Source organism: Eschscholzia californica, unplaced genomic scaffold (genome assembly GCF_041429995.1).
Source record: "Eschscholzia californica isolate CP2 unplaced genomic scaffold, dmEscCali1.0.p SCAF_5, whole genome shotgun sequence".
NCBI lineage: Eukaryota > Viridiplantae > Streptophyta > Magnoliopsida > Ranunculales > Papaveraceae > Eschscholzia > Eschscholzia californica.
In genome coordinates this window covers 46,246,805-46,260,025 of record NW_028238472.1, presented here as the reverse complement: position 1 = coordinate 46,260,025, position 13,221 = coordinate 46,246,805, and the positions used below count along the sequence as shown (strand labels likewise).

General features: G+C 33.8%; 1 protein-coding gene across 1 annotated transcript; it reads left to right on the top strand.

The window, feature by feature from the left end:
* Window positions 1-9,880: 9,880 nt before the first annotated feature.
* LOC147539770 (myb family transcription factor EFM-like) lies at window positions 9,881-12,843 on the top strand. The gene is made up of 4 exons (XM_086643960.1): window positions 9,881-10,661; window positions 10,931-11,551; window positions 11,814-11,890; window positions 12,154-12,843. Exons 1-4 carry the CDS (start codon window positions 10,442-10,444, stop codon window positions 12,661-12,663), a joined length of 1,428 nt encoding a protein of 475 aa, XP_086500086.1. The 5' UTR covers window positions 9,881-10,441; the 3' UTR covers window positions 12,664-12,843.
* Window positions 12,844-13,221: the final 378 nt, after the last annotated feature.

Sequence of the window (13,221 nt, the reverse complement as noted above, 5' to 3'; positions counted from 1 at the left end):
CATCAACATTGAGGTTTATAATGAGATAAGGTATTAGTATGGTACCAGACCTAACTTAAGCACTTCCTAAAAGTGGCCCCTTGTGGTGGGGTGTCGGTGCGGCTTATAAGAAACAATAAATCTGAACTAACTATTGATTTGTTTTTTTATTGTTTCAATCTTTGATGTAGCTAATCACATCAACTTGATGAACTAATCTAAAAAAAAAAACAACTACCAAAAATGAGTAGATGAACTCCAAATAATTTCTTTATATCGAAAGCAAAAATCTACGAATAAAAACACTTAAAAAGTACAAGTTGCAATAACGAAACAATTTGTACTTATACCTTTCTTAAAGGAAAAATCGTGATTTTTTTTTTGGAAGGTTGATTGCAGTCATTACAAAGACATAGAACCCGTCTTAAGTTAAACATTCTAAACTATCACTATGGATTTCACATCAGTTGGGGATCGATCCTAGAACCTTTAGAGTTTTAGAGGCAGAAATTCTTTTTTTTTTTTTTTATGTCAAGTGGAATAGGAGATTAGATGTCTACTGTATGAAGTCTTTTATTTTGTCGAAAGGACTATATGAAGTCTTTGGTATAAATAACTCAGATTTTTCTCTTTGACCCCTCCACAAGTTATATGCAGCTGCCCATAAGGGCATTACAATGTGTCTATCATCTACCCACTCAAAATGGAAAGATATCAATATCGGACCACCATTAAGATATTGACGATAAATGATAAAGTCGACGCTCAAAACTGATGCATAATTTGCAACTGAAAAAAAACAATGATGCATAATCACCAAAGTTCAATATACACAATTGTTTTTCACTTGCTAGACTTTTCCAAGTTTAAACTTGTAGAAGTGTTTCTTTTTTACATAAGACAAAACGATAACTGAGAAAGAAATTCGCTTTAAAAATAGACAGAAAAGAATTTACTTCATACTAAAAGATCACTATGAATATTTCATAAGAAAAATGTATATTTAAGTGATTTATTTTGAATCCAAAAGAATATATAATATATAATTAATGAAAGTCATAAGCAAAAAGTATATTAAATATAATTAAGAAAACAAAAGTTCCTTTCTTCAAATTCACTCTAAATACATGCAAACTTTTGTGGGTAATGTTGTTAGAGGCCGACAAAAATAATTCTATTCTTATTCTCCACTTTCATATGCTTGAGATGCCCTCTTGTATTGTATATACTCATTGAGGTCTACTCTTGTCAAGGTTTAAAATCCTCTTTAGAATAACAAGTGTGAGAAAAGGATGTAAGGAAATAAATCTTCTTCCTTACTCTTCCACCCTAAGAAAAACCGATAAAAAATACTTTTTTCGATCGTCTATTTTCTTTTCAGATGAGAACATTATATGTCTGTGCATAGTTTTTCTTGAAAACGAAAAATAACAACAAAAATTTGTTTAGCTATATTTTCATAAGACTAACCGTGATCTAATAGGATACGTTACATAAGGAGGATCGAAAATAGGAGATCCGGCGGTCAAGATAAGTTGCAGAAACAATATACGTGTATGTACTTGACGGATCGAGAAGACGAGATCCGACGATCAAGAAGAATTCAGAATATTGGAGATATATTGAAGATATGTGAAGATTTAGTTTCTTATATTCAGAATATCTCTTGTAACTATCTAATGGTAATATTAGATAGATTTTGTATTATTTCCTAGTTTAGTAATCAGAAACTAGGAAACCCTAAACCCTAAGTCATCTATAAATAGGAGAGGGTTCTAGGAATCAAACTCATCGAGTTATGTCTGACCAATGTAACCGATCAACCCCACATACAATTGTATGTGGTGATTATTAATAAAGAGTTATTTCTCCGTGGATGTAGATCTTGAGTATCCGACCGAACCACGTTAATTATCGTGTCTCTTTCCTAATAGGATACGTTACATAAGGAGGATCGAAAATAGGAGATCCGGCGGTCAAGATAAGTTGCAGAAACAATATACGTGTATGTACGTGACGGATCGAGAAGACGAGATCCGACGATCAAGAAGAATTCAGAATATTGGAGATATATTGAAGATATGTGAAGATTTAGTTTCTTATATTCAGAATATCTCTTGTAACTATCTAATGGTAATATTAGATAGATTTTGTATTATTTCCTAGTTTAGTAATCAGAAACTAGGAAACCCTAAGTCATCTATAAATAGGAGAGGGTTCTAGGAATCAAACTCATCGAGTTATGTCTGACCAATGTAACCGATCAACCCCACATACAATTGTATGTGGTGATTATTAATAAAGAGTTATTTCTCCGTGGATGTAGATCTTGAGTATCCGACCGAACCACGTTAAACATTGTGTCTTTCATTTATGTTTATGTATCCGATTCTTATATAATCGTGACTTTATCATATCTTCGATTATTATATAATCGTGAATTTAACATGGTATCATGAGCAGGATTTTGTTCGTGTTTTATGCTTCCGCAAATTTCCGACAATTTTTTTTTGTTGTTGTGATTACGTAATCGATAAATCACTTTGTCGATATACATTTCCCAAGTTATACTTGTGATTATCAAATTCCAACGCCTTTTTAATTCGTTGTGATTAGTACTCGGTTCATCACTTTCATCTAGTATTTGATGTCGAAGAAGCACCAACGATCTCCTCTTCAACAAAGGTTAGTTTTACATTAATTTGCAAAAAAAATTTCGATTTTTTAAAGACCAAATAGGTCTGAAATTGACAAACACACCGTCAGGAACCAATTCTTATATATTCGGTTCTATTTCTCGACGGATAAGCACAACAGAAACCAATTTAAGTTTTCTCCTTCACCCAAACTCTCAAAGTTTGTTCACCCGTGAACCCGGCTATTTTCAACCCGCGACTAAGTAGGATAAGCAAACCCTAGAGTTACCAGAACACATTGTCTCACCGGAACCCTAATTTTCCTGGACACTATTTTCCCCAAATTATATATTTGTGACATACTTTTTTGCCACAGTTTTGTGTGACAATGTTTTGCCATAGTTTCTTTAACTGTCGGAAAATTTCTTTTGCGACAGACTTCTACTGACACCTATATCCAACTATTTCTAGATGTGACGCAACTTTTTTGTCACCTTCTCTTCTATTTGTGACACTAAAATAGATTAATTTCATCTATTTTGACTTTTCTTTCCAGATATACTCGTGAGATTTCCAAACTCATACTTTGTTTATGAAGATTTCATTTCTCTACTAAAATTTTGGACTTTCTCTTCAACGGATAAATAATTCCTATTTTGGATTTTAATTCTGGAATTCAACCCGCGAAATTTTCATAATCATATTTTTCTTATGATTATTTTATTTCTTCCAATTATATTTTGGATTTTCCCACCACAAATAGAATATATCTATTTTGATCTTTATTTCCGGATTCTCCCGTGACATTTTTCAACTCATACTTAATCTATGATGACTTGTCTTTCCTACTAAATAACATTTTGGAATATTTCTCCACAGAATAGAATATCTCTTCAATGAATGGAATATCTCTATTTTTTCGGAATTATATCGATCTTGCATATTTTTGTCAATGAATTTAATGTCGACCATCTTTTTGGTTGTTTCTTCTCCAATATTTTTTGGCAATTACGACAATGATTTCTTGTCGATTTTAAACAAAACAACATTATTTTGTTGTCACTCCTAAAGTTCATACTTGACGTTTTTATACGACAAATATTGATCATCACAACCTTTTAGTTGTTGACATTTTCTTCATACAATGACCAACTTTACATACATGAGAAAAATACATGTAGTTTCGTTGTCATTGATTTTCGCTCAATTTTTTGACCGCAACTACCAACCTTTTGGTTGTGACTTAATCATCGTTCATTCATCTTCCAACGCATCCACAATCCAAGAGTTGCAAGAAGACGAATACGACGAATCAAGAAGTAATTCCTTTTTCTCTCTCCAAGTCGGACACTTCAAAATTTACGTGCTCCAACTTGCGGGGGGGTAATAGGATACGTTACATAAGGAGGATCGAAAATAGGAGATCCGGCGGTCAAGATAAGTTGCAGAAACAATATACGTGTATGTACGTGACGGATCGAGAAGACGAGATCCGACGATCAAGAAGAATTCAGAATATTGGAGATATATATATTGAAGATATGTGAAGATTTAGTTTCTTATATTCAGAATATCTCTTGTAACTATCTAATGGTAATATTAGATAGATTTTGTATTATTTCCTAGTTTAGTAATCAGAAACTAGGAAACCCTAAACCCTAAGTCATCTATAAATAGGAGAGGGTTCTAGGAATCAAACTCATCGAGTTATGTCTGACCAATGTAACCGATCAACCCCACATACAATTGTATGTGGTGATTATTAATAAAGAGTTATTTCTCCGTGGATGTAGATCTTGAGTATCCGACCGAACCACGTTAAACATTGTGTCTTTCATTTATGTTTATGTATCCGATTCTTATATAATCGTGACTTTATCATATCTTCGATTATTATATAATCGTGAATTTAACATGATCGGCTCTAATTAATTCAATATCTCTCGTAAATGCAATCAAGCGAGAATCTTTGTAACTTAAAAACCAAAACTATATAAGGGGCATCTGGTGCATGATCGGGGTTAGAGGGTTACACCCCTTACTTAAACGCGTCTATAGTTTGTACCCTACCCCAAAAAGAGTTTAATAATGTTATTTTTCGACACGTGTGGAATAAAACATAGGTCCTCCATTAAAACTTGTAAAAGACCTTGAAAATAAGTAAAATAAAAAAAATGAAAAGAAAGAGAAATTTTCGAAGGTTTAATAAATTATACAATGGGCCTAACCAAAACAAAAAAAGAAAAGAAAATTCACCATGAATTATTAAGGTTCTGAAAACTATAGAGAACCTGCATATCCCAAAAAGATTGAAAAATTCTGTGAGCCATCAACTCAAGATTTAATTATTAATGAATTAAGTAGTAGAAATGATTCTTTAATCTTATTTCTTTTTTTTTTTTGAGAGAGAGAAAGAAGAAACTATTACAACCCATAAATGCACCCATCATAAGCTTTTTTGTAAAGGCAGAAGTAGGCTAAGTATGAATATTAGAATATTTCAGTCTTCCCACTTTCAATCTCTCTCAAATTTATATAAACCATTGATTAAGTCTACTTGTAAAATTAGTATAATCTCTCAAAAGGAAAAAAAGATGGATGAAGGAATTTCCATATTGAAGATTAGATATGATAAAGAATGGAATCGAAATCTTCAACTTTGTCTTTGAAATTAATCTTTTTTATTTGGGGTTCAATATTCTATCAAGTCCTAAAATGAGATGTCTAAAGGTCCCCCTATATGCGAGAATTGTCTTACATAGATAAAAAAAAATTATAGCATCTAAGGTTAATCTCACACATTCCAATTGGTACACAGACTGATAGAGTTAATGCGACTGATTCAGATATTTTCACCAAAAGACTTTTTATTATTGAGTAGAACTGATCCTCTTTAAAAATCCGCATTTCTCACACATGGGTTTTATAGTCCAATTATTTTGTAGTACCACTCAAAAATCAATGGTGGGTTTGGATCGAGACATTAAAGATATGCTGGTTTGGTTCAAATTGAGGATTATAAGATATGTTGTTGTTGAAAAACGTAAACCTAAAAAGGGTAAAAGGAAAAGAAAAAGAAAGTTGATGCTTTTTCGATTGACCACATTAAACAATTACATTGATGCATGATGCATCTATATCCTACATTGGATTCGAGATGCCAAAATTGGGAAATGCTCGGGGGCCTCCAAGTACGTGGACCATCCAATAAATGTGTGTCACTTAATTATCTTTATGGGTAATTTTTTTGGTTTGGCATCTTAGTTTTTGACATGTTTTTTTGCTTAGTTCACTAATTTATAGAAATATTTTGTTTAGGAAATTGACTACGATAGTCATTACAAAAATATTGTTGCATCACTGAGATGCGATAAACGCGGAATTTAAACTTTGAAAGAAACAACTAAGTTAATTGCACAAAAGCCTATCTAATTGCATTATTTATACCTTTAATAATTCAAGTTCAATAAACGTGGATTTTGGGAGTAATATACATTACCAAGTGAGCTATCAGTTTTTCGCAAATATTCAGATGATTTGCCTTTTCAATTTCTAATGGTATTAATTGAAAAAACCCTATTTAAAATTTACAATTAATGTTGTCTTCTCTTTTCTTATTTATGATTTAGTCCCTTAGTTTCTTTCGCTTATCTTCACGAAAGAAATCCTAGTTGTCTTTTTGCTTTACAATTAATGTTTTTATTTGTTCCAAAACAATTTTACGTCGTTCGGTTTATTAGCCTACTCCACGACGAACAACGACACGATGATTTCCACTATAAGTGAAAAACAAGTTACAAAGATATCTCTAGAATTTCAGTTTGTTTAGCTCACTTAAAATCCTAGTCCTACAACCTCTCTTTCTGATTCCAAAAATACATAGTTACATGACATATTAATTGGAAATTATCTCTCTCGGGCCTAATTTAAGCCATTCCAAAATCATTAGTCAATGTTCTTTCACTCACATTAAAAGTAAAAGGGTTATTTTTCAAATGACCCCCAACTTTATGACTAGTTTCCCGCCTAGTCAATTTTTTCGGTCGGCGACCTTCGCCATTGAAGATGATGAGGTGGCGTGATGATGAGATGGCAGAAAGAGGTGATGAGTTGGATGAGAGAGAGATGATGACTAGTTAACGGTGTTATAACGGAATCTGAAAAAGGGGGACATCTGGGTATTTTTGAGAAAGTAGGGAAGCTAGGCAGGAAACGGGTCACAAAATTCCATAAGCCGAATTTTCTTTCATTAAAAAAAAAATCCAATAATTTTTTTATGCAAGGTATGCGCGAACTTACAAATAAGCTAGACTTAGTTTGCATGTAATTAACCATGAAAGAATTTGGCATTCCGTAATAACCATGACCTACTCGGACTATATTAACGTAATATCTTAATCGTGTATACAAGTTTACCGATTTAAAAATTGAATGTACGAATGTGCATTCACATTAAAATTTTCTCACTAGCTCAGGTTTCTATTCTTTACATAGAAAAAAAAAACAAAATAATAGTAGGTGTTAGTTAATTCAAACAAGGTAGGAATCTATTTCCCTCGTTCAGCTCCAGACAAAAGGGATATTCAACAAGGACGATATTGGTTGGGGGAATATAAAGAAAAGAGAAAAAAGAAATGTTAGTAAGAGAAAGGAAATGTTTGTTGTGTGAGAGAGAGAATCTAAGGAAAAGGCATGGGTTGGAGTCTTGTACTAGAAGGCTAGTTTTTGTTTTTGGAAAGTGACCATCTATCATTATTGCACAGGAGAATTTGATTCATCCTTCTTATCTTTTTCTTCTTCACTCCTATCTTCTACCTCTATTTCCCCCTTCCTTTCCCTTCTTGTAATATGGGTCCGGTCGCGTCGGGTCGGGTTGGATTTATCAAGTCATGACCCATCTTCTAATTTAAATTTTCTTTTTTCCTAATGTATATAATAAACAAACGTACTATATAATTGAGACAAAATACAAGGAACAACTTTAAAAATCCTAGTGCAGTTGTTCTTTCGCGTCCACTTTGTTAGTTTATCTGCTGGAGAACTACTTTGTCTTGGTGTGTAGGAGAATTTGATCATGTATATTTGTAGTAAACATGGTGTTTTTTTGTATCTCGTTGTCTCTAATATGGGCCCAAAATCAATATGGAAAATAAAAAACAAGAGCATACATTTAGAGTTTGTCTTATAGGCTTGCTCAATCTATTGATGATAGAATCCACAACTTCGACTTTTAATTATTGAGAATTTTAGAAAACTGTTCATGGAAATATGCAATCAGAAAGATGTCGGATAAGCGCTGGAGTCAAACTTTATTAAGACTTCGTTGGAAAAAACATTTCTAATGAAGAAATCTTTTCAAGGAGTCATTAATTAAGATGAGATGGGTCATGGATCTGATTTGACCCAAATAATTAAACCCAAAGCTATTAAAGCTCTTTCTAAAATGTCATTTGTTTTGGAGAGAGATAGAGAGAATCTTGTTACCTTCCATGCCACTTCACTAAAGTCAATAGCAGAGAAGAAGATTCCCAAGGGGGAGCTTAGGCTTTATTCTTTTAGGGTTATGGTTTCCTTTATTTTGTGTTAACTTTGATGGTGGTGTATTCCCTTGGTTTAAGAGTCGTAGAAGTTGCATGCAAGATATTCCTTCCTTAGGGTGGGTATACATTATACTATATACTACTTGTTTACACTATAATAATGCATTCAACTAAATATTCTCTTAAAGATGTTCTTCAAATATTTCAACACAATTATACAAAAAAACTTTATCAAACCCTAAAAGAGAATTAAAGTTGGATAAATGGTGGACAGATACTAATTAATTATCGCTATTGGCGGGCACTCATACAACACATGTATGAAAAATGCTTCATTTCTCCCGAAGAAATAAAAACTTTGACAACACGAAAAATGAATAGTTTGGATTTTGGCGTTCAAACTCCTTCACAGATTGACGTGATTGTTTTGTTGAGATCTAGTAGGCCGTTTGGACTGCCCATTTCTCATGTTACTAAAGATATTACGATTTTTTTTTTTTTGGAGAATATAGCATCTTTAATCTCTTTGGTTAATTTTTTTAATGTTGTAAAACTACTACTTGGGTATCTCTCTATTTTTTTTATCAAAACTTTCCCACATTAGGGTTTCTTATGATCAAGCTAGAATTATTCATAGATACTTTATATATCTAAAATTCTATAGAAAGGGAGAGAGAGGGGATTAGTGATTGTTTTTGGCAAGGACAACCTTTAAGTAGTACTTATGTAGTACAAGTGTTGGACATCTAATAGTGTGTATGAGTAATCTTATGGTGTTAAGAAAATATTCTAAGTGTGGTGTGCATCAAATGGCTAAATATGAATCCTACCTTTGTTTATGCCATGTATATCCTAACCTAGCTAAGGGTATATATACTTGGAACTAATGGAAGTATTCTGCTTTTCATAATTTAGCAAAAGCTATAATTTATAAAAGATGACCTAAAAAGCAATGAAAGTAGTATATGTGAAGCTAAGCTATAAGACACAATCTTTATAATTTACAAACTAACCCTAGTTACATTTATATATAAACTAACACAATCACTAGACTGAGTTGACTCGGAAATGGAGCCATTTGACTCGGTGGTCGAATTACCTTATTATGTTATGTCTTAGAAGGAAAATGTTTGAAATACACCCCCTTGACGTCTATCCCAAATATATAGAACAAGAGGTAATATTGTCTTTTTACATGTTTTGAAAAGGCAATAATATTGCACTTTGTTCTAATCAAGTCGATAAGGTCAGAAGTGTATGTTTGGTGTTAAAATGCATATATTTTCATGAGAAATGTTATTTGGTTCGTAATAGGGAGACAACTATAGTCGAAGACTAATGTGGTCGACTCCTATTGACTAGGCCACGTGGAGAGAAATTTTGGGTGAACCAATTGGATCACCCACATCAAGCCATCGACATAGTCAACCCCCAATTTCAGGGCAAATAGCATTTCTCTATTTTCATATGTTTTTCTTTCCCTAGAAACCTAAAGCCAATTACAATCACAACAAGATGAATCAACTCAACTCAACTCAGACCTGTCTAAAAACCAATTGCCAAAGATAAAAGTCAGTTCAACAAAAAAAAATTGCCAAAGATAAAAGTTGCCATGGTTGTGTGAGAAAAAGCAAAATTTTAATTTGTTCGAAAAGGATAATTGATTCTTGGGTTTAGGGTTTTATATTTTTAAAAAAGTTGAGAAGTGTCATGACTGATAATAACAAACAGAGAGAAGAAAAAGTTAAGACAAAGAAGAAGAAGAAGAATCATCTTTTGTTTTTGTGATTTTGAAATTCGTACACACAAAGTGAGTCCAAAGTTGTTAAAGACCAACCCTAAGCACATGACTCTCTCTCTCTCTCTCTCTCTATACCAAAAAAAAAAAACCTTGATTCCTTCATTACAATTTACAGATAGTCTTCTCAATTAGCTTTTGCCTTTGTTCTTTGCAAAGAGGTTACCTCCCCTTTACTTTATCACACTCTATACCTCTCTTAAAACCCTAGCTACTTTATTCGCCCTCGAACTTACCCGTAAAAGGACGATCCTCTCTTGATTCTCATTGTGTTCTCTCTTTCTACTCTCTTCTTTATCTCTCCTAACAACTTGATCAACAAACTCACCCTTATAAAGGAATCACAATTAACCCTCATTTCATCTTCTTTGTGCTGATTACAAGATACATTTTATCCATCCATCTTTTTTTTGGTTTGAGCATGAAAGTGTAAGAGTAGAGTACACAAAGAAACCTAAAAACAATCTTTCATTTGTTCAACTTAAAATATGAGCTCTTCTTTGGAACTAAACCAAGTAGAAACCAAACCCCAGAGTTACTCTTTGCTTCTTAAATCTTTTGCAGATCATCAACAACAACCACAACAACAACAACAACCTGATCAAACCCAAAAACTTGAAGAATTCCTCTCTCATCTTGAAGAAGAATGGCTCAAGATCGAAGCGTTCAAGCGTGAATTACCCCTTTGCATGCAGCTTCTCTCTAATGGTAACGATGAGTTGTCTTCATATATATATTCTTGTTGATAATAATTCATATATATATTTGGAGGTTGTTGTATATACATAATGTTGGTCTGTCTGTAAATACAATCCTCTCACATAATGGCGCAGTTGTGGGCAGCTTACCAGCAACCCTCAGTTTCGCTCTGTGAGAGGGTGGTATGTACAAACATATTTTTCTCATAGATTTGACATATGCTGTGATTTTATTCGTCATATATCTTAATTATACATTATTTTTCGATTTTTTGTCAGCTATGGAGGCTTCCAGGCAGCAACTGCAGACATATAAAGAAAGCCAAGAACCGAAACCGGTTCTTGAAGAATTTATACCTCTAAAGCATTCAAATTCTGAAGGATCAGATAAAGCATCAAACATATCAGAAAAATCAAGTTGGATGATATCTGCACAATTATGGAGTCAATCAAATAATGAAGGAACCAAACAACAAACTACTTCAAAAGAATCTGATCAAATTAGTCCAAAACTAATAAATTTAGATGATGATACTAATAAGAGAAATGTAGGAGCATTTCTTCCATTTACTAAAGAAAGGAATTCATGTTCTAGTCCTACATTAGGAACTCTTCCTGATCTTGCTCTTGCTTCCAATGATAAAGAAATTATCGACGAGAAAAAATGTATTGAATCAGAAAATAAAATATCTTGTTCAAGAAGAGATAATAACTCTAGTAAGGGTAGCGATATTGGAGGAGGTTCCTCAGAAGAACATGGAAAGACGATTGGGTCTCATAACGAAACACATGGAGCGTCCGCAACCTCACAGGCAGCTCATAGAAAAGCAAGAAGGTGTTGGTCACCGGATTTGCACCGAAGATTTGTTAATGCTCTTCAGATGTTAGGTGGCTCTCAAGGTAATACTAGATAAATATTAAAAATAACATTCGTATTTAAATCTAAATGTGTCTATTCTGAGATCTAGGTAGCTTAGTTGGTCTTAGTACGCAGACCGAATGAATATATGTTTATTTTTAGTTTATGATTAGGCGATATCTATGATAAACAATAAAGTGAAGAAAAAGGACTAAAAATGTAAAAAAGAAAAAAAAGATTTGCGTTTTTCTATTTGATTGTTGAACGAGAACTTTGAGTAACAATTTCTTTTGATAAACACAGTTGCTACACCAAAACAAATAAGGGAGTTGATGAAAGTTGATGGATTAACAAATGATGAAGTCAAGAGCCATTTACAGGTTTTCTTTTCTTTCTCTGTTTCTCTCATCCAGGTGCATGTAACTAGGCCAATAATTCTAAACTGTCCAAATTTTGGGGTCGACCACGGGCTGAAAGGCCATGTGACTGGCCCAACTGGTCAGGTCATGAGGAGAAAAATAGTCTGATCAATTGGAACCGGCCACATCATTTTTCAGCTCCTGATCGGCTTCCAAACTGGGGCCATTTAGCATTTCCCTAGCTAGACAGACCACTAATTTGTTTCTTCTTTTTTGTAACCCAGAAATATAGACTCCACACAAGAAGACCAAGTCAAATTCCACAATCAGCCGGAACCCCAACACCACAATTAGTGGTACTGGGTAGTATTTGGGTTCCACCAGAATATGCAACAGCAGCTCACAGTGCAGGAGGTCAGGCCACCATCTACGGCGCACATCCTGCTTCTTTACCGTCTAATCACTACTGTGCGCCGCCCGGAGTACCTCAAGAATTTTATGCTGCAGCTGCACCACCTCATCACCACCACCACCACCAAATGCACCATCATCATGCCTTATCCCACCCTAACCAACATATTTACAAAATCTCATCAAAGATACATAGTTCGCCGGAATCTGACATAAGGGGAACCGGAGATCGGTCCGAGAGCATCGAAGACGGAAAATCCGAAAGTAATAGTTGGAAAGGTGATAGTGGTGAAAATGGAGAAAGAAGAGGATTAGCTTCACTTAGAGATCAAGATGATAAAAATAATAGTAATAATGGCAATGAAATTACACTTAAATTCTAGGGTTTCATTTTAGGGTTAGGGTTCTTTTTGGTGTTGGGAGTCTTTTCCTTTTATTTTTCTCTTTTGTTATCTTTTGTTTAGTTGTTTCGGAATAAGACAGTGGAAAAGGGCAGAAAAGGAAAAGTCAGTGTTTGTCTTTTAATGTAGTATCTTTTTGGGAAAAATGAAGGTTTTGTACAATTTTGGTGCTTTTAGGGTTTATTGGATGGCCTTAACTTTTCAGGATATTAATGATCTAACGATCTTCATCTGACCCTGCAAGAGGACAAGTACTTCCTTTCTCTGTGTTTCTCAGAAGTTGGGAGGCATGAGGTTCCTCTCCCGGAGTAGCTAAAGGCGCCTTCCATAATTACTCTTCGTGCCCCATGGAGTAGGTTGGCCGAAGTCAATATCCTTTGACTCTGGACTGATATATGTGCCCTATCTCGGACTGACCAGTCTGAGACTTAGAGCATCTCTAATGGGACACTCAAACTCTAACACTTAGATCGCCACTTAGTATTTTTAGAGATTTTGTTAAAAATCTTCTCCAATAAGACACTATTTACAGAGCTACTT